The 22,891-nt window shown below is 37.3% G+C and overlaps 1 protein-coding gene across 2 annotated transcripts; it reads right to left on the reverse strand.

The window, feature by feature from the left end:
* Window positions 1-3,318: 3,318 nt before the first annotated feature.
* LOC122650281 (protein transport protein Sec61 subunit alpha-like) lies at window positions 3,319-16,950 on the reverse strand. Of its 2 annotated transcripts, none has more exons than XM_043843656.1 (7): window positions 16,867-16,950; window positions 9,231-9,408; window positions 8,472-8,699; window positions 8,037-8,391; window positions 7,828-7,955; window positions 7,521-7,656; window positions 3,319-3,613 (listed from the first exon to the last, which is right to left on the reverse strand). In XM_043843656.1, the coding sequence occupies exons 2-7, from the start codon at window positions 9,374-9,376 to the stop codon at window positions 3,374-3,376; spliced, it is 1,233 nt and encodes a 410-aa protein (XP_043699591.1). In that variant the 5' UTR covers window positions 9,377-9,408; window positions 16,867-16,950; the 3' UTR covers window positions 3,319-3,373. The 2 variants fall into 2 exon arrangements, with proteins under 2 accessions (XP_043699591.1, XP_043699590.1); XM_043843655.1 differs by lacking the exon at window positions 16,867-16,950 and adding an exon at window positions 10,593-10,599 and having other exon boundaries at window positions 9,231-9,603.
* Window positions 16,951-22,891: the final 5,941 nt, after the last annotated feature.

The following is a 22,891-nucleotide window of genomic DNA, read 5'->3' on the forward strand; positions in this document are numbered from 1 at the left end:
GTGGGGAGGGGTTCATGCGCAGTCACATGAAAGGGGACAGGTTACAAAATGTCAATAGGGGGTTTATGTCATTTCGACTCCTATTGTGAGAGGGGGACAGGACCATGCACGGTGCACAACCATGTAGAGAAATTTTGCCTTTTTATTATGAAAAGAAAAATGAAATTAAGCTTACATAACAACATACAAAATATCAATCACTAACATATAACATATTTTGTCCTTCAACAAAATACTAACAAAAGAGAAAGATGATAACATATTATAAATGGTCAATAAGAATATAAATGACTCCCAAATCCATTTAGACTTTTTATGTGATTCAATCTAATTTTTCAAATCTCCAATATTGTCTATGTCTCTAATTCTGTGAATCCCACCTCCATTGCCTCTTGCAATCCTTGTTGAAAGCCCATTGTCTTTGCCTCTTGTAAACATCCTGTTATGCCAAAATCCTTAAAACACCACATAAATCTATTTTGATGATCACTCATAGAAGCCATCTAGAAACTCTATTACATGGATTATAGGTTCCGGAAAAAGCAAAATGGGGATATCTTGTGATGGCGGGCGTGATATATATTTGTCTACCTTTATGTCACAGGGAAGGATGATGAGTTAGGACATGAAACATTAGATTGGAATAAAACTCCTAAATCAGTAATCCAACGATTAATATGAGCCATAGTTAAAAAGAAGATTTGGTTTTGGCTAAAAAATAAAATGTTGATTACAAGCATGTCATATAAAGTATAATGTAATCAATACAACTAAAAGAAGGATTGGAAAGAAACGAGAAGAAAATTATATGACAATAAAATGTGTCAATCAGATCCATTTCCCTCACAACAAATGTCACGCGATTGATCAATAATTGAAACAAAAGATGGCTTCTGCTTTGTAAGTAACCTTCCTATCAAGACCTTCCTTCCAAATAAAATACTTGAACACAGGATGGATCCTAAGCTTCCATAAGAACTGCCACAAACATTTAAAAGATGCAAACTGATTTGATTCACAATGTGCTTTAGATAATAGATAAATATAAAGCAATATGTTTAGTAATCAAAAGAACCTTTAGGAGACAGAGGGGTAGGAAGAAAGCCTCTAGACATATAATGACCTATGTTAATTTTCATAATCCATGAAAGAAAAATTGACCAAATTAAATTAGTGTTCCATTCACCTTTAAACATAAGATCACATACTTTCTGGAAACATTTTGTCCGTTATGAATATTCCAACAAACCAATTTCCACAGTCTTAATCCCACGCCATATCCAAGAACCATTTCTAAGCTTTTCATCTAGATCTAAAATATTGATATTCCTGAAGTATTCTAAGAACATGAACTCGTTAACCTCCAAGAGAGTTTAATTAGAAGAGAGGGATTGTGAATGGTACTGGTTTGGAATCCGGACTCCCAAGCTGTTTAGGCACACACAAGGACATCCACGAAATATGTACAAACTTTCTTTCACCTACCCATAAAGCAGAGCTAATTGAGTCCTATTGTCTTTACCAAAAACAAAAATTTGAGACTAATTGTCTACAGATTTTAGAAGGGAAAAGAAAACAAGCCATGAAGTATATTGGGAATTGGGATGAAATGAAATATAGATTTAATTAAGATAGTACGACCAACTTGTGTTAAAAAACAACTTTTCGAGGGCAATCGTATTCTTGACCCTACCAACCATGGGGAAGAGAAACTGTGCCTTTGACCGGGTATAAAACATTGGGATACCCAGTTATCGAGAATCATGATCTATATTTACCTTTTTTTCCAAAGTTTATTTGTTGTCCTGAATGAAACCAACGAAGAGAAGGGAGAAAGGTTGTGGACAGTTCGAAGGGCCTTAAGAGGCATCGGACCATGGTGGCAGTAGAAGATAAAGAAGTAAGGAGGGAAGTCGGAGAAGAGGCTAAAATTAGGGATGTAAACGGTTTATATCCACATCCGATTGAGCTTTCAAACGGAATTGGATAGTTTCCAAAAACTGAATTTTCAAATACAGATTCCCCTAAATGGATACGGACACGAAACGAATACGAATTCTCCCCTAAATGGATACAAACACGAATCAAATATGAGTAAGTCCCTATTGGAGACTCGAGTCGTAAGGTGAAGAAAACCGCGTTGCAGTCTTACTGTTGCAGACGAGAAGTTGGAGGGCTAAATCCAAACCAAACCCCCACCCACCCACTAGAGTTGATGTTGAAGAGTCATCTGAAATTACATATATGTCCTCTTGAAGATTTTTCCATCTAATTTCTTGTTTAATTACTTGAAATATACCATTAAAAGATTGGTAATAGAGGGACGGGAGAAAGAATGCCACCTGGCCATGTCTGTGCATACACCTGCGTCCAATCCAGACACAGTCAGACACAAAATAACTGACACGTACGACAGGGTGGCATTCTTTGTCCCTAAAGGGACATTGTTTTGGGACAAGTAATCTTGTAATTTTTCCTTAATTCAAAAAGGATTTAACAGCATCTTTCGAAAAGATGAGGGATAGCTAGAGGCAAATATTAAAAGTGGCTTTTCTGTAATTAATATGGAATCGGTTCTTGTTTCCTATTAAGAACCGTCTTTCTCCTCCATGATACAACAAATCTCACTAATACCTAACCAAAACGACAGAACTGTAACAGCCCAGGTAAGCTTGATTGTGATGAAACTATGGAATGGAGTAGCCCAACCACGGTCCTAGAAAATAACACTTTGATGGAAGCTGAGTTTGTGCGACGGGTAGCTGCAGGGAGGAACTAACAGTATAATATTAACAGCTCTCCACAGAGAATGTTACCAGAAAACTGAATGCAAAGTTTGAGATCAAATTCACAATGGATGAAAGAGGAATGAAAGAAATAAATTAGCAGGGCACAAGTCATAAAATAGGTACCGCTGCATAAGAAGAAAATAAGAAGAAAGAAGAGAAGAACAATTTGGCCTGATAAGAGAGTCGGCTGGAAGAGGAACTAGAAGTTGCTGACCAGAAAAGTTCTTCCCAGTCCACACAAGAACAGAAGGATATTCTTTTTTTCTAAGAAAAAAACCTCTATTCTATTCATTCAAATCCACTCAAAATTGATGGGTTACACGAATAAATAGACTAGTGAAACTGAAATTTAATTCCTACTCAGACCCTATAACTGAAACTGAGTTTGAAGCAAACTCAACCACCTCCACCGACTACTAAACAGGATAAATATTAAATATTAATTAACATAAACCCAACCAAATAAGTAAATCCCTAATGGACCAAAAATCAGATTTGGAACCAGTTCTCCTCCTTGGCCTGGGCTTCCAGACTGGAACAAACAGGTCCAACCAAGCAAGTGGAACTTCATCACTTGATCAGGCTTAAAGTCCAAAGAAGCCCAATTCGCTGGCTCTCTCCTTCTCAAATGTCTCGAAGTATTGGTAGATGATAGTGACGGCAAGCAGAATTCCAGTCCCTGATCCAATTGCTCCCATGAAGTCTGCTAACACTGTCAATGCACCAATGCACATGCCCCCAAAGGCTGCCGCTGTGGGTATGTAGCGGTTTAATTCTTTTTGCAAATTTGATTCCCGATGACCTGGCATCACCATTTGTTGCTCCTGCACAAACAATATCAAATCTCTTCCATAAGCATTTTACTTGACATCTGTTCACATACACAATTACTAGAAAGATGGAATTTCATTTCATAAGCATACAAAAGAGGAATGCACACATGGTTCCACTCGAGAACTTTGCATTATCATTAGATATCTACTAAAAATATATATTTTCAATGGCCCAAATGCAAGTGAATATCTGAAATTAAAACCACCTCAGTAGTTCGTGGACCCTCCTTTAGAACAAGCAAACCCTTAATTGCACAGATAGAGGGGCCACAGATGTAAATTGACTGTCTTTTAAAGCTTATTTTCTCCAACCATCCAAGGAGACAAAAGAATGACATCAATAAGTTCTTCATCCGCTTCTATTGACAAATTGTGGCAACATTTATGAGAGTAATTAATGGCTTCCTTTAATTCCCAGCAAGCATGATTTCTTGCAAGGAGCTGCTACCATCATGGCAGAAACACAAATATCTTTTCAGAGAAGAAAACATCATCAACACCACTAGGCAAAATGAAATCAATTCCTTCCTTTTTGCTGCAGGAGAGATGGATGTATTATTTATTGTTACAGAAATCATTTCCTTGCTTGGAATCCTATCATTAATATAAAGTCAGAAAAATCGAAAAGCAAAGTAGATTTGGCAGGGAAAATTTTTCTCTAACTATCATCATTGGCTGATGGGATCAAAAAATTGCAAATTTTGAGCATTCAAACCCTATGGAGAACAAAATAAAAAAAAAATTACTTCATTTAATTTAGGTAAATTACGCCTGAGATTCCTTAGGTTTAGGGGTATAGTGCCACAGGTTATCTATGTATGGGGTATCTACGCCCCAAAAACTTTGGAACCTCAGGGTCAATAGAAAATCCTGCAGCAGCAAATCAAATTATACTTCTGATATTGAACCAATTATTACCTATAAGCACGACCACTATAGTGTGTGCCTCAATGAGACAGGTTGGTTAGTACAGTTTTGGCCAAACCAAATGATGTAAAACCCAGGTTGGAAAGACCTTGTTGGGTTCGCTATGGGCCCACTCAGATATTAAACAACTCAATTAATAAGGTGTATTGCAATTTCGTTAATATATATAGAAAGAAGTAAAAGTAGAATTAAGTTATTAAAGTAGGGCCTAAAAGTTCATTTAACAAATGGATCTTTAATAGCCACAAGGAACAGGTTTGAGACAGAACCAGGCGCACACCAGAGGGGAGAACTTCCTTACACCAACATAGAGCAGTCAGAAACTCAAGGAGAGAAGCCAAAAAATATTGACCCTTACAAGAGGGACAATGACAGAAACCATAGGTTGATTGGATTAATCCTGCAAATTGGTGGTGGTAGAAACAGTTAACAGTCCCTGAGGTTTGACTGCAACTCTTAATACTAGAAGCTGGTTGATTTTCCCAGGGGAGAGAGTTCCAGTTGGATGTAGACTTGTTGGGTCTACACAATCAAGTACCGATCAGATGATGTTGTTGAGAGACATAACGCCAGGTTGGTGGCCAAAGGATACAGTCGAGTGTATAGGTTGATTATCAGGAGATATTTGCTCCCATGCCTAAACACTACTCGGTAAGAGTTCTCTTATCATTGGCGGCCAATAGAGATTGGTCATTGTATCAACTAGATGTGAATAATACTTTCCTCCATGGTGACTTGGAAGCGGAAGTGTATATGCAAACTCCAACAGGCTTCAAGCTTCCCTTACCTGAAGGGAAAGCGTGTTCATAAAAAGACACCATATGGCCTCAAACAGTCCCCGAAGGCTTGTTTTGAGTGCTTTAAACAGGCCATTCTGAAAAATGGGTATTCCCATAGTCAAGCTGGTCACATTTTATTTACCCGGCAAGGTAATTGTACTATCACAGTACCTAATTATCAATGTGGATGACATTGTGATGACTGGAAATGACAGGGTTGAGATAACCAGACTGAAGTCCTACTTGGCCCAACAGTATGAGATTAAAGATCCTGTACCCTCGAAGTATTTCTTGGGGATTGTAGTGTCAAGCTCTAAAAAAGGAATAAATATATGTAAGAGGAAGTATGTGCTGGATTTGTTGATAGAAACAGGAATTTGTTGGGTTGCTGGTTTTGACCAAAAATCACAAGCCAAGAGAAGACTGGTCCATCCCTTATTGATGTAAGGAAATACCAAAGACTAGTGAGGAAGCAGATTTCTCTCTCAGACTCGCCCAGATATCACCAATGCAATTGGGGTGGTGAGTCAAAGACTAGTGAGGAAATAGATTTCTCCTCAAATACTTGAAGTCCACCCCAGGAGAAGGGCTATTATTTACTAAGCACAATCATTTGAGGACAGAAGGCTACTGATGCCGATTGAGCTGGTTCAATTTTTTACAGACTGTCTACATCAGGCTATTGTACATTTGTGGGTGGTAACCTGATCACATGGAGGAGCAAAAACCAGTTTGTTGTGACAGAATTTAGAGTTATGGCACACAGAGTTTGTGAACTCCTATGGTTGAGAAGGTTGATTCAAGAGCTAGGGATTGATACTGAGGCACCTATGAGACTCTATTGTGATAACAAGGCTGCTATACGTACGTCCACAATCCTATGCATTATGCAACACGATTGGACATAGCATATTGAGGTAGACCGATATTCATTAAAAAGAAGATTTGAGGACGGGTGATTAGTTGGCCGACATTTTTCACCAAAGGGCTCATTCGTCATAGTTCAGTACTCTTCTAAGCAAGCTGGAAATGTATGACATTTATTCTCTAGCTTGTGGGGGAGTGTTAGAGTTCATATAATTTCATGTAATAAGGGCACTTTGGGTACTAGGCAATGTTGTAATGTGTTTTTCCATTTTTAACTTTTACTTCCCCTAGCTATCTTATATTAAAATGAGGGGTAAGGATGTAATTACCATTGGTGAGTCAAGTGAATCAATATAGGGGAGAAATGAACATAATCTCCCACAACTTTTGCCGCCAACTCTTTCTCTTCTTCTTCTTCTTCTCTCCATCTTCTTCCTACTCTCGTCTTCCTTCTCCAATTGTAACCTTTAGTTTCCAACTTTGTAAACTTGTCTTTGAAATTAATCAAACCTGGACAAAACCCCCATGGGCTTGCCAAATGAGATTCCTAAGCAACCCCAAACTACATAGCACCGATTTTTTACTAGCTTATAGCTATCCGTACCCAGAGTCATTGTACCAATATTAAATCACTTGTATCACCCTACTCAGTTGAGAAAATTATAATTTTCCTCCCTGAACAATTAAGTTGTCAATGGCAAAGCAAAAGACCATGTCACAGAGACTATGTTCCAAAAGCTCCCAACCCAAAAAATAAAAAGAAGCAGCCAAGGAAACAAATAGTTGACATATTTCAGCTTTCATAATATGAATATTCCTAAGCTTTAAAATTGTTGGACATGATATAATACATGATTGAGTTTCTTTCCACGTCCTTTGAACAAAAAGGACACATGGTTGACGCAGAATCTTAAGGCATAGGTAAAGCAAAAGCCCTAAAGACTGAAAAAAAGACAAAAAAAAAAGAATCACAAGATCCTAAGTCCATGCATTTGAAGTATTGAATCTTTGTTGCTGTAAAACATACATGTATGAGAAAACCTTTAACCAAACACCTTCATACAAAATTACCGTATAATCCCAAAAAAAGAATATAATGGCTCCAGGGCACCTTATAATGAAAGACATTAACTCTACCTATTGCACAGCTGCATGTATAAGTTTTAATAAGTTAATCCAAGCATACACAAAATATTCAAGCACATATACTGTTCTCCCTGAACTTCAAAAATCCAACTGAATTCCTATATAGCGCTTTTAAGTAGGAAAATCATATACATATGAAAGGAGGAACATATAGGATCAGAGGTAGAATAAAACGATACCTTCAGTTGCTTGGCAACATCTCTAGCAGAGGATCCAGAAACTTCAATCCAAGTTTTCGAGAACAGTGCACAAGCTGACAGCATAAACACAATATAAAACAGAGCATGGAAAGGATTGGCTGCCATATCCGCCAAGCTGTACAGATATCGCAATTTGTCAAGTGACAATAAATAGCATCAGAAAAGGCAAAGGAACAAAAAATTTCACCAATAACTACTCGCACTGGCAGGGATGCGCACTCTGCCATATTAAAGAACATCCAAAGAATAAAGTAACAGAGAAAATAAATGAGATGCTTTAAATCACCTTGATGGTGCAGTGATATAGTATGCAATTCCACCTACAGGGATAAACTGACCACCAGAGTATTCGGATTCCTTCCACTTGCCAAGAAGATTAACAATGAAATTTCCACTGTACCTCCTGTACAGCAACTGCGATACAAACAGTATTAGGCTGCCTACAAAACAATGAAGAAAGCTAAATCCCAGCATTTAAACATAAAGCCTTGGCACCTGAGAAATAAAGTAAAGGTTGGAAACAAGGGCAGATTGCAGAATGATTGGCATGTTGGAGGTGTAGAAAAGCTTGATCGGATATGAGCCTTGTTGACCACGGGCATTCTTTGACCTCACAGGCAAAACAATACGGAATCCTTGGAAATAGATAACAATGAGAAAGATTAAGACTGTAGCGAGCAAATTTGTCACATTTGGAAGGTTCTGCCGGTAGAACGCCTCACGGAGAGCACGGACCTTGTCCGTACGAGTAATCAGCAGATGGAATAAAGCAATTACAGCACCTTCAAATTCAGCTCCTCGTCCACTATTGATGGTTGTTGGACTAAATGCTTTCCAAATTATGTTTTCGCTGCAATAATGCAACCGAATGTCACAACCAACAAAGATAAATCAATGAAGACCCTTAAACAACAATAATCAGCAGCTTACCAGATATTTGTCGCAATGAACAGGGAAATACCAGACCCTAGTCCATAACCCTTCTGGAGAAGTTCATCCAAGCATATCACAATAATACCCGCAAAGCAAAGCTGAATAATGATTAGAATTGCATTGCCTACTCCAAGTTGGCCGACACTACCATACATCCCAGACAGAACATATGCGACCGCTTCACCAACGGCAATAAGTATGCCCAACAGCTTCTGAGCACCATTTCTGAGAAGAAAACAATGACATCATCAAAAAAATATATATTACAACAAAGCCAGTCTAGTTGTAAATGACAACAGTGCCTGCATCCTCTCCACCTAAAAGCCACAGTACTTGAATTTGCAAGTATAAATGTCAGGTAATTGTAAAGATATAATAATGCAATAAAGCATGTGGGTATAAGGAAGAATATGGTGCTAGCAATATAGAACAGATAAAATAAATGTAGGGGAGAGACTCTCAAGGTATTTTTATTTAAGCAGTAAAGAAATTTCAAGGTAGAGAGATTCCTTATTACTGTGTCATTATCTATGTTCATTAGAAGCAAAGTCATCCATGAAATGGTTAAATTAACTTAAAAAGGAAAAGTCCACTAACAAGTATAGGGTTAAGATCATAAAATAACTTTTCAGCACGGATACCGTTGGACCAAAAAATAAAGTAAAATCTGTGATCATGGGAATTCAAGGCTTAATGCTGATAGCAGGACCAAAAAATTCATAAAAATATGAAGCAAAGATTGTTAAAAATACTAACAAGAGGGCCCGATCTTCACGGACATTGTTATCCACTTCGATGATCTTCGACCCAGCTAAGAGTTGCATCACCAAGCCAGATGTCACAATGGGAGTAATCCCAAGTTCCATGACAGTCCCACGGTTTGAGGCGAGAATAACACGCATCCAGTAAAAAGGATCTGCTCCAGTAGTGGAATGTATTCCATAAAGCGGAAGTTGACTGCAGACCAGGAAAATAAAGAGAGAGATCACAGTGTATATTACTTTCTCTCTAAATGGGACCTTCCTGTCTGCACTCTGCACTTCAGGTAGAAAGGACAGAAATGGTCTAACAAGATGGAGAACTCTGAATCCTCCCCCCATTTTAATTATCAGAACAAAAACAGTCCAACCTGCGACAAGAAATTAATAAGAAGTGTTCAGTACAATCAACTCAGCATAACCTTAATGCTAGTAAGGCACACTTCCTCATAGAAATTGGTTAATAATAATTACGAAAATGATATGATGATGATTATGACAATGTTAATGAGGTGAAGATGTTGATGAATAAGCATCATAGTATCCAACGAAGAAAAGCAATAACCGAATGGAAGCGAAACAGGGAGACTCGAAAGGAGAAAGAGAATAAGAATAGAAAACAGCCAACATAGAATTTGATTAATAAATAAGTTTACATGAGAGCCAAAATGTACATGTAACAAAAAATTCAAATATACAAGAAGAAATAGAAACCAAAGAATTATACTTGTGGAAACTATGGAGGGAAGCAACAACAAAAATTTTGAAAATATCCTTATACTGTACAACAATTTAAAAGCATGGGATGTAAGCTCAAAGAGACGATCAAATAAAATGTGAAAATAAGTGCACAATGTAAAACCTCAGACTACAGAGCCACACTTAGACAAGGAAGGAGATAAAGACGATGTGTTAAACATTGACATCTGAATCGTAATATATGACAAGGCCAACTTTTAGGAAAAGCCACTAACAATTTCAGAAATCAAGTATTCTCCTTGGGGCCTAACTATCAGAAAATATTCATATTTTAAAAGTAGTTATCTCTGCAAAATGGATCTGGCAGAAACCTCTGGACCAGATCTGAACTCTCCAATAGGATTCACAACCGAGATAGTTATTTTTTGTTTTTTTTTTTTTAGCCTCAGATTCTGTAATCTGAGTCGCCCAAGGGTGGAGAAGTACCCCAAGTCTTGGCCTGATCTATGAGGATTCAACTGAGTTCCAACGATTTTTCCTCAACCTAGGATTACGGCCAAAATCGAAGAAAAGGGAAGATCAACAGCAGAATAAAACAGGATAATAAAAGGAAGAGGAAGATGAAGATAGAGTAACGGAAGTGTAATGGAAAGTAATTGACCTGGAAGGAGAAGGATCAAGAGAAGAGAAGAGAATCGAACCTGCGAAGTGGGAAGAATCACCAGTCGAACCAGATTCTAGTTTTTCAGCTTTGCTACCGACGCTTGGTTCCGCTTCGTTGAGGCTCGGGTATGTCTTGAACCTTCTCAGTTCTCGCTTTGACCGTTAGCTTTCTCAGTAGCAAAAGCGCTTCTCTCTACCCTTAAGTAGAAGAACAAGAAAGAGATTTGGGGGCGCGTCGAATTGATGAATCTCGAATTAGGTAGTCTGCAGAAAAAATTCCGCAGTGACCGGCTACCTCTGCAGGCAGGGTTGCGAGGCCATCAAAAAGAGGTCCGATTAATCGGTGGATTAGGATTACACTTTCTTGTTTTTTTTTTTCGTAAAGGTGGATTAGGATTACACAGCTCTAAGACTTTCTGCACAAGTTTGAATCAAATCGAAAGCAATGTGTGAAACGGTTCGGTTCAAAATGTTTAATGGCATAAGCCGAAATCAAACCGTTTAGTTTTAAACGATTTCAATGATTTTACTTAGGGGAAAGTCTTCATACACGATCGTGTAAACCGTATATGTGATAGAGTAGAGTTTCAAGCCATTAATTAATGGATAGGGATTTATGACTTTTCCAATTCTTTGTGAGAGACCCTTTCACATACACGGCTTACACAACCGTGTATGAAAATTTTTTCCATTTATTTTTATTTAAATCAGCTTCTTAAATAGAAATAATTAACATTGAATTGAATTATTTATTGCTATATATTTGGGGATAAAAAATTCTATTTAGTTCTAACCAAAAAAACTCTATTTGGTCTTGTAGGGGGTATATTTTCCTCGCTAGCATCCTTCTAATCGTTGGATTACGACAACTTATATAAAACTTTTGATTTAATTAAAAGAATAAAAATGGACTAATTCAATTAAAACATTAATCAATTTGAGAATGAAAGACAATTTTACAGATAAACCGGTATTAAGGTTTACAAATAAAACTGATTTAATTAAGGTAGATTTGCATAAGGTATTAAATTAAATCTCAAACGATCTCTCTCACCCTGCTTTTCTTTCTTGCTATTTTATGATTTCTTTTTTCATTCAAACAATTTCCACGATCCTTGCTCTCTAATTAAGGTAGATTATTATCTACCTTTAAATAAGATAGTTAATTAAATCTCAAACACTCTCTCTCTCTCTCTCTCTCTTGCTTAATCCACAATTAATCAATTATTGTTTTTTGAATTTTTTTTTTTTTTTTTTTGTGTCTTCCAAACAACTTTTAGGATCCTTGCTAATAAGAAATAAATACAAAAAATATTCCTTATCTTTAACGATAAGTAGGGATTTCAATGGATCGGTTCGGGTTTTTCGATTTCGGTGTGGCTTTTAGAGAAATCGAAACCAATCCAATAAGAATTTTTCGATTTCGGTTTCGGTGTAGTTTGGTTTCGTGTTGATTTCGATTTATGATAATGGGTTGATATCGGTTTGGATTCGGTTCGGAATCGGGTTTTTTTAAACAAATTGAGTTCGATTTGTGCCTATTTTCTTCTCTTTCTCTTTTCAACTACATAAAATATTTCATTAGCCCCACACTTAAGAAGAAGATCAATGGAATAAGCATTGTTACAAATCAATTCTCCTATTTTCATAACCTCATACTCATTGATTTGTAACCATTTATCTTACAACCATAAATTTGCTCACTAATATTGAAATCAATTCAATGATTCATAACCTTATACTCATTATTTTATTATCGGTTTCATTCAGTTTGGTTTTTGGTTTGTTATCGGTCAGTCTGGTGCGGTCCGGTTTTCAACCGATCCCATCATACCCCAGCCCAAAATCGATCCATATTGGATTGGTTCTATTCGATCTCGGGTTTTTTCGATCGATTTCGATCGATCTTAACGGTTCAGGCTAGGGTTTGACACCCCTAACGATAAGCTTTGCAAAGAAACATAAATTGGATTGAAAAATACACGATTAAATAATGCACCATATGCTCCAGCATATGTTGGCCATTTAAACATTAGTAGCCGCTAAGGGTATATCAACACATGCTGTCTATGGAAGCTTAGGCTATGTTTGGTAAATGTATGAACAAAGAACGTCTGTTTGTTATTAGAAACGTTCTTTGGCGTTTCTGGTCTGTAACGGCGTTCTGAGACAAAAAATGACTGCTTGGTAATTAACTGTCTTAAGAACATCGTTCAAAACGAAAATGGTGTTTGATAAAACCTATTCTTCCCTATTTTATCTTAACCTGGAATTTCAAACTCAAAGTTAGAACCCAGTAAGGTGATTCTCAAATTTATGAGTTAGTTCGTTTTCAGTTTTTTGCTTTCTTTTGAACAACAAGAAGACAACTCTCTCTTTTTTTGGTCGTTTGGATTTTGAATCCTCCATTGGCGCTTTTGAGCCAGAAGTTCGCGTATTTACTAGGAAGAAAAGAGTCAAAAAGGAATTTTTGTCGTATACAGTTTCTTGACCGGTGCAGTTCCCTAGTGCCTCTCACAAGAGGAGAGTGGACCCCATCCGGGCAGCGTGTTCGATCAGGTACCCTGGGTGGGTCCCACCCCCTCTTGTGAGAGGCACTAGGGAACCGCAACGGTCAGGGAACCGTAGACAATAACGATTCGTCAAAAAGGAGTTTCAAATCCCTGCAGAGGAGCTCAAAACAGAACCTATCGAACCAAAAGTAAGGGTGGATTCGAGGGGAAAAAAAGTTTTTTCTTTTCTTAAACCAAAATTAATTCTGTAAAATGTTACTTTTAACTTTGTTACGTAAATTATCTTATGGAAGTGGTAATAATTTATCAATTTCATGTATTTATATGCGATTTTTCAGATTATAAAGTTCCTGTTATATTTTCTTTCCTTTGTCCTAAGAAAGATAATTGTTTTCTGCCCATGGTGGTTTTTGGAGTTTTGGATTTTCTTACTTTCCATATCAGCATGGAATTCTCATGCTTTTGTACTGTCTAAGTAGTTTCAACCATTCGGTAGAGAACTTGGCCAATTCTGGCATGGAAAAGAGACTGATGTTTAGAGACCTCTCTTTCCTTGGCAACCCTACCCTTCTACTTTCTTCCTTTTTTCCTTTCCCCTGGTTACATGACAAGCCTTTTTTGTTTTTGTCCTTTACAATATAAATTCTTTTAAAACACTATTTATAAAAATAGTTTATTTATTGAGCTGATGTGTCCAACATTTCGTTATTTATTAATTTCATTTTATAGATATCATACTTGTATCAGTGTGTGCTTGATTTGTCAAATATTAAGGGTATGCCGATGAAACCCCCCCCCCCCCCCCCCCCCCCCCCCCCCCCCCCCCCCCCCCCCCCCCCCCCCAAACCCCCCCCCCCCCCCCACCCCCACCCCCACCCCACCACCCCCCCCCCCCCCCCCCCCCCCCACCCCCACCCCCCCCCCACACCCCCCCCCCCCAAACAACCCAATGGATATTTTACCCTGTGCAGTTTTGTTGCTTACCTGAAATTGAAGAGTTTGCATATGGAAAGACCAGTGGATTTGCTCAGTCGAGTAGGTTATCGATCTACTTTACTTTTGACATTATTTACAGCTATTGGAAAGTTGGAAAATTTACACTGATTCCTTGAATTTTATTTGAATTCAAACTGTCATATATTAAATATATTTTTCAAGAAAGTAGCCTACTCTATTGTTGGCTCACTCTTTTCATGTTCTTATTCTTTAATTCTTTTACCTGAGAGGAAAAAGGAAAAATTCTGTCTTATAAATATGAAGCCTTTAAAGGGTACAGCAGTTATGTATGTTTAGTCTACAATCTTATTGAATTGACTTGTTATTCTCCTGGTTGTGTTTAACATTAATCATCTAGCTTAACTTGTTCGCGCTCTGTTCTAACACTGTCGATTGTCCATGTTATCTAATGTTTGGGTTAATTTTCTTCTTTTATTTGCTTATTTACTTAAGTAAGGTTAACTAATTTCTTCCTTTATTCTTTTTAAATAAGCAATGTTGCTCACCGTAGGGTTAGCTTCTTCTCTGCCCTTTCCTTTTTCTTTTCTTCTTCTTCTATCTTTGGTTTCTCCATCGCCGATGCTGTTTATTCCTATCTTTGATTTCGTCACATGGTATCAGAGCAGGAATAGATAGTAATTGTATTCTATTGGTTTACTACAGCACTCAAATACAAATTCAAACACTATCATTCATTCCATACTCTATTCTACATCCTTGGTTTACATAGTATAAATAAAAAAAGAATCTAACTCAATAAAGAAACCTACTCAACTAAGAAACAAAATAAACTCAAACAAGGAAAGTAGCAACTCCTACGTAGCTAACTCATTCCAAAATAAAACCAAATAAAATAAAAAGATTTTATTGCCTATCCCCAACATAGAAATAAATCTCTACCAGCCCCTATTGAACCAAAAAAATGGTTTAGGTCTGGTTCATTTTAGTTTAGGCCGCCAAATCTGTTCATGTTGGTCCAACCACACCAGCACTACTGCATCAAAGAGGGGTTTGATTAGGTCTTCCACCTTTGCTGGTACTTATTTGCCCTCAGGAAAGGATTTTAGAAAAGGTTTTCAATGAACACAATTACACAAGCTCAATGGAGAATCTTGTCCAATTGAGGTGTAGACATGGATATAGCATTGCCCTTTGGTTTAGAAGCCATCAACTCCTATAATCTTTTTTATATTCCTTGTCACTCTTTGAAGAAGAGTTTTTTTGTGTGTTGGGTTCAAAAATTATAATTAGGCTCAAGATTTTCTCTTGGCTGCTTGTAGAGGGCTTGCATAAAGCAGTAGTCAGGCTCGACTTTATGCTGGGCAACGCGTAGGGTTGAAAACTGGTCTGATTTGATGCTGATTTTTTTTTTGGGATATGTCTAATGGAGGGTACGTGGTTTGTGGATGGGTCTTGGTGCAATGGTAAGATTGCTCTATTGGGACTAAGGGGTCACAGGTTCGAGTCTGGAAACAGCTGCGCTGTGAGGCAGGAGTAAGACTACATACATTATGATTATGCACTGGATACAACTTTTTTGTTTTTTGTTTTTTTGTCTAATAGAGGGTAATCGCCTTCTTTTTGCATCTAGACATGTGTGAGAAGTTGCAGGGACTTAGCCCAATAAACTTTTTTTTTTTCTTAGTTTGGGAATTACCATTTTTTCCACTCAGGTGATTTCCATGACCCAATATAGTTGAATAATGAATGATAAAATCCTATTTCATTTTTCATTTAATCACAAAGATAATACAAAACTGTCCTGAAAGATTTTTAATTTGGAAGGGTTCTATCGTCTGGTTTTCAACTAGTTAAACTTAAAAGAGTAGTACTGTGATGGTGACCTCCTGGGAAATCTGTGTGTTTCAGCCCTTTAATTCAATAGCGAAAAGAAGCCTTTTGTATTAACAAATGACTTCCTGACCTATTCTTCAACAGAAAATTCTAATCACTCATCTCATCTGATACAGTGGAACCACCTGGTAATTGAGAAGAAGACCTTGAAGGGATACGTAAAATGAGGTCTTCAGATGATGCTCCAGTAGCTTCAATGGGATGTGAGAAAGCTGGCAACACTCTTCCACCAAAGGTAGTATAGTTCTCTCAATTTCAGAGGAACATATGCGACCGCTTCACCAACAGCAATAAGTATGCCCAACAGCTTCTGACCACCATTTCTGAGAAGAAAACAATGAGATCATCAAAAAAAGTATATTACAACAAAGCCAGTCTGGTTGTAAATGACAACAGTGCCTGCATCCTCTCCACCTAAATGCCACAGTACTTGAATTTGCTAGTATAAGTGTGTCAAGTAATTATAAATATAAAACAATGCAATAAAGCATGTGGGTGTAAGGAAGAATATGGTGCTAGCAATATAGAACAGATAAAATCAATGTAGTAAATAAATAAGGTCAGACAACCTGAGAGACTCTCAAGGTATTTTTATTTAAGCAGTAAAGAAATTTCAAGGTAGAGAGATTCCTTATTTCTGTGTCATTATCTTTGTTCATTAGAAGCAAAGTCATCCATGAAATGGTTAAATTAACTTCAAAAGGAAAAGTCCACTAACAAGTATTAAGTTAAGATCATAAAATAACTTTTCAGCACGGATACAGTTGGACCAAAAAATCAAGTAAACTCTGTGATCATGGGAATTCAAGGCTTAATGCTGATAGCAGGACCAAAAAATTCATAAAAATATAAAGCAAAAGATTGTTAAAAATACTAACCAGGGGGGCCGATCTTCTCCAGTAGTGGAATGTATTCCATAAAGCGGAAGTTGACTGCAGACCAGGAAAATAAAGAGAGAGATCACAGTGTATATTACTTTCTCTCTAAATGCCCCCTGTCTGCACTCTGCACTTCAGGTAGAAAGGACAGAAATGGTCTAACAAGATGAAGAACTCTGAATCCTCCCCCCATTTTAATTATCAGAACTAAAACAGTCCAACCTGTGACAAGAAATCAATAAGAAGTGCTCAGTACAACCAACTCAGCATAACCCTAATGCTAGTAAGGCACACTTCCTTGTAGACATTGGTAAATAATAATTACGAAAATGATATGATGATGATTATGACAATGTTAATGAGGTGATGATGTTGATGAATAAGCATCATAGTATCCAACGAAGAGAAGCAATGCGTAAGATACAACGTGCATGGAAGCGAAACAGGGAGACTCAAAAAGAGAAAGAGAATAAGAATAGAAAACAGCCAACATAGAATTTGAATAATAAATAAGTTTACATGAGAGCCAACATGTTTATGTAACAAAAAATTCAAATATACAAGAGGAAATAGAAACCAAAGAATTATACTTGTGGAAACTATGGAGGGAAGCAACAACGAAAATTTTGAAAATATCCTTATACTGTACAACAATTTAAAAGCATGGAATGTAAGCTCAAAGAGACGATCAAATAAAATGTGAAAATAAGTGCACAATGTACAACCTCAGACGACAGAGCCTCACTTAGACAAGGAAGGAGATAAGGACGATATGTTAAACATTGACATCTGAATCGTAATATATGACAAGGCCAACTTTTAGGAAAACCACTAACAATTTCAGAAATCAAGTATTCTCCTTGGGGCCTAACTATCAGAAAATATTTATATTTTAAAAGTAGTTATCTCTGCAAAATGGATCTGGCGGAAACCTCTAGACCAGATCTGAACTCTCCAATAGGATTCACAACTGAGATTACGCCTCAGATTCTGCAATCTGAGTCGCCCAAGGGTGGAGAAGTACCCTCAAGTCTTAGCCTGGTCTATGAGGATTCAACTGAGTTCCAACGATTTTTCCTCAACCTAGTATTACGGCCAAAATCAAAGAAAAATGGAAGATCAACTGCAGAATAAAACAGGATAATAAAAGGAAGAAGAAGATGAAGATAGAAAAACGGGAATGTAATGGAAAGTAATTGACCTAGAAGGAGAAGGATCAAGAGAAGAGAACAGAAGACAAGAGAATCGAACCAGCGAAATGGGAAGAATCACCAGTCGAACCAGATTCGAGTTTTTCAGCTTTGCTACCAACGCTTGGTTCCGCTTCCTTGAGGCTCGGGTAAGTTTTGAACCTTCTCGCTTTGACCGTTCGCTTTCTCAGTAACAAAAGCGCTTCTCTTTGCCCTTAAGAAGAAGAACAAGAAAGAGACTTGGGGGCGCGTCGAATTGATGAATTTTTTTTTTTTTTTTTGTAAGAGAATTGATGACTCTCGAATTAGGTAATCTGCCGAAAAAATTCCGCAGTGACCGGTTACCTCTGCAAGCAGGGTTGCGCGGCCATCAATAAGAGGTCCGATTAATCGGTGGATTAGGATTACACTTTCTTTTTTCAGTTAAGGTGGTTTAGGGTTACACAGTTCCAAGACTTTGTGCACAAGTTTGAATCAAACTCAAAACCCCAGGAGTCCAGGACCGAAACCAATGTGTGAAACGGTTCGGTTCAACATGTTTAATGGCATAAACCGAAATCAAACCGTTTAGTTTTAAACGATTTCAATCATTTTATTAGGGTTTTTTGTGCTTTTTAATTTTTATTGAAGTAGATGTAATTAACGTTGAATTGAATTATTTATTGTTATTTATTTTCTTGGGATAAAGAACTCTACTCAGTCTTGTAGGGGGGGGGTAATTTTCTATGCTATCATCCTTCTAACGGTTGGAATAATTTATTTAAGACCTTTGATTTAATTAAAAGAATAAAAAAAGATTAATTCAATTAAAATATTAATTAATTTGGAAATGAAAAAAACTTGTATAGTAACCGGTATTAAGATTTACAAATAAAACTGATGTAATTAAGATAGATAATTATCTTTACCAAAAAATTAAGTTAGATAATTATCTTCCTTAATTAAAGAGCAAGGATCGTGGAAGTTGTTTGAATGAAAAAATAAATAAATCAAAAAACAGCAATTGAGTAATCGTGGATTAAGCAAGAGAGAGAGATCGTTTGACATTTAATTAACTACCTATTTTTTTTATATAAGGATTAACTACCTTATTTAAAGTTAGATAATTATCTACCTTATTTAATGGTAGATAATTATCTACCTTATAAATTACAGCAGTTTTATTTGTAAACCTTAATACCGGTTACTATAAAAGTTTTTTTATTCCCAAATTGATTAATATTTTAATTGAATTAGTCTTTTTTCGTTCCCTTAATTAAATCAAGGGGGAATTACCTAGATCTACCAAATAATAAAAAGATTTACAAAATTAGTAGGTATAAAATATATTTTACCATTATAAGTTACGATGTTAAAAAGATTTACCAAATCCCCATATGATTAAGAAGAGTTAAATGAACAACCTAAAATACCCCCTACATCTTTTTATCTTTCCTCTATAACCACTCCCTCCTCCCTGCAACCCCACCTCGCACCACCACCTCCAAAACTACTGTCGCCACCGCCACCCACCCCTCTCTCCCCCTAGTCTCTCCCTCTACAAATCCACTCCACCATGAGTCCGAATCAAGCATCTGAAGAGAAAGAACAATACCTGTCAACAAATTACCAACACATCCAACACAAAATACCAGAGATTCTTACCTATTTTCTGATTTTTCTCAGCCAAGAGAAAGAGGGTTTGGTAGAGCGCAACTATAGATGATTTAAAATATTAACAGAATTTTGTTTCGTTGGTTGAATTTTACAAACCCTATTTTAGAGTATATTAAATTAAATTCATGAAAAATTTCACTTGTTCCACATCAGCGTTGTTCATAGGGATGTAAATGGATATTCGTAAATCTGTATTCGATCCGCGTTCGTATTCTTTTAGTAGAATTCGAATCCGTCCGAAATTAATCGGATACGAATATGATAATCCCCCTATCCGATCGATTATTATCCGATTCGTTTAGCAGTCCAACGGTAATAAAATATGTGAAATATAACTTTGTGTTTGTCTATCCTTTTAAGTTACCTTATTGGATTTTGTTATCTTGTTTTTATAAATTTATAAGTTAAGATAATGTGATTCTTTTTCTAGATTTGTTATTGGTTTATATATATTATTTTATGCAATGTGTTACATGGAATTACATATCTATTAAAAAATCAAAAGCAAAAAACGTAAGAGAATAAAAGACTAAGAAGAGTAGAAGAAAGGGTAATAACTGAACTCTTAAGTTTCAACCCTAACCTTCATCATAAAAACGGTAACTATGTCAACGGATAGTCAAAAAATCGTATTCGATCTGTATTCATATCCATTTAGGAGAACCTATATTCAAAAAATCATTATCCTGAAATTATTCGAATCCATCCGAATACGGATAGGATATTATCCGAATCCGTCCGAATATAAACGGATACGAATATGATAATGCTACTATCCGACCGAATTCGATCCGTTTACATCCCTAGTTGTTCATGTGGAATTCTTAACTGTCAAACCTTTTCGATGTTGTAAGGCTCCCACACTTCAGATTGCCTTGGGTGGAAAACCAGAACTTTAGTATTCTCAAATAGAAAGCTTAGTGTTAACTTCAAACCGATTTCCCACATACCATACTTCACAACCCAACAAATTTTTAACACCCATTTCCCAGAAACCAAAAAGTTGCAATTTATTTTATTGTGAATAGAATCCAAACGGTAAGAGAGTCTCTCATACAATGGCGGAAGACAGAGAGGTTGTTTGTAGTTTCTTCATTTATTCTATTTTTTATTCTCCGTTTTATTGAACGATTTATTAAGGAAGGGGAGCATGGTGGGGCGGGCTGGGGGGAAAAGTGGGAGAGCAAGGTAGGGATGGATGACGGCAGTGCTGCAGGGCTGGTTTTCAGGGAGGAACGTGGGGTGGAGTTGCAGGGAAAGAGGGAGGGAGGAGGGAGGAGGGAGGAACGAGTGGTTGCAAAGGTTTTCCTTTGTTGAAGAAGGAAGAAATACGAAGGCACATGAAGAAGAAGAACAAAGAAGGATGTTAGGGGTATTTTAGGCAATTCTCTTACTTTTTTTAACTCATATGAGGATTAAGTAAATCTTTAAAAAAAAAAAAACTAGTGGGGGTAAAACAAATCTTAAACTTACTTATTTTGTAATTTCGATTCTTATCTAGTGGATCTAAGAAATTATCCCTTAAATCAATGGTCTTAAATGGGTTGTCCTAATCCAACAGTTAGAAGGATGCTAGCATGAAAAATACACCCCCACCAAGACCAAATAGAGTTTTTTCTCCCTATTTTTTCTTAGGAAATAGTTTTCTTTTTGGGAGTGTGGAGATAGATAGGCTCATGCCACACTCCTGAGTAGTAAGGTTATAGTTGTTTATTGTTTATTTTAAGGGAGAAAAAACACTAACAAGTGTTGTGCTTGGGCCTGTACTTGCGCCCAGACACAGCCCAATGCGAAAAGATCGATGCTACCCCTAGTCCTTTTCGATTTCCTAGGGGGCAGCGTCAATTTTTTTGCGCTAGGTTGTGTCTGGGTGCAAGTATACTCTCAGGCACAACACTGGTTAGCGTTCCTTTCCCCTTGTAAGTACCGCGGTTCTCGAGGGTCGAGATTCCACCCGGCCTTAGGGCAACAGGGATTTTTGGATCCAATTGTTTTTGACAGCTTAAAGTGGGGATGGGGGGTCATGCTTCATAAGGATAGAGTCGCCACCTAGGATCAGGGCCTAGGACCCGATTGGGTAGTCCTATCCCACACGAGTGGACGTGGGCAACGAGATTCCGTATGGTCTGGTCAGAGATCGGGTAAGGAGTCAGGTTATAAGTATGGGAAGATGTTAGGCACCCATCTTGTCCGATCGAATCGATTTTTCTATTATAGATGTTGAATGTAGAATATTCTGTCCCCATAAAGTATGTTTGAAATGGTTATACACGACACATTCTATTTACAATATATACACTAAAACAGGAAGACATAAGAGACTACATTGCAATGATGAAAAATATAATGATTATACCTTCACGCGAGAATTCCTCGAGTATCAGAGGTCCCCTGGCTCAGGTGGAGACGGATGGGCGCATCATCACTGGTTCTTTGGACAGAGTCCCGGCTTGATGAGGATGCTCTTTGTTATCCGTACACGAACAGAATAACAGCTATGAAAAGGGATTCTCGTTACCCGTATGCAGACGGAGTAACGGCTAGGTTAGGAAGGAAGCGCTCATTGCTCAAGTGGGATAATCAAAGGATTTATCCATATGTCGGGAACAAACTGCTCACAATGACTCAAAATGGTCTAAAAGAGGGGACAAGGGGTGGACAATCGACTTGGAGGGTCTCCCTTACCTATTTCTCCATGAAAATAGGGGTAGGGGGCCCTCCTATTTATAGGGGTACCCCACGGATTATGGTGCCATGGTGGATAACCGCGGCACCGTGTGTGATGACCACGACGCCGTAGAAGATTTTTCCACGGCGCCATGGATGACATCACCCGGGTGATGTTTGTCCTTTTCCACGATGTCGGGGACTATCTTTCACGGCGCCATGGTGAATTACCACGGCATTGTGCTCCATGGGCTTATTTGGGCTAGTTTGAGTTTCTTTTGGGCTTCTCAGGGGTTATGGGCACGATGTTTTTTATTTGTATCCCGTTGTCATCATTGCCAAGGATGATGACAAAAATTCAGTGTCTACACCTTTATTTTAATTATGGATGACTTAACTTATTACATATATATCAATCAGTTGTAAATGGTTTATTGTTGTTTTAAATGGTTCGATCCTAATTAAATTCTTACCCCCAAAAAAAAAATTCTGTTTAAATTGTTTAACTAAATGATCTCAAATTCGAAACCAAAGCTAAACCAT

The sequence above is a fragment of the Telopea speciosissima genome, chromosome 2, assembly GCF_018873765.1.
Source record: "Telopea speciosissima isolate NSW1024214 ecotype Mountain lineage chromosome 2, Tspe_v1, whole genome shotgun sequence".
NCBI lineage: Eukaryota > Viridiplantae > Streptophyta > Magnoliopsida > Proteales > Proteaceae > Telopea > Telopea speciosissima.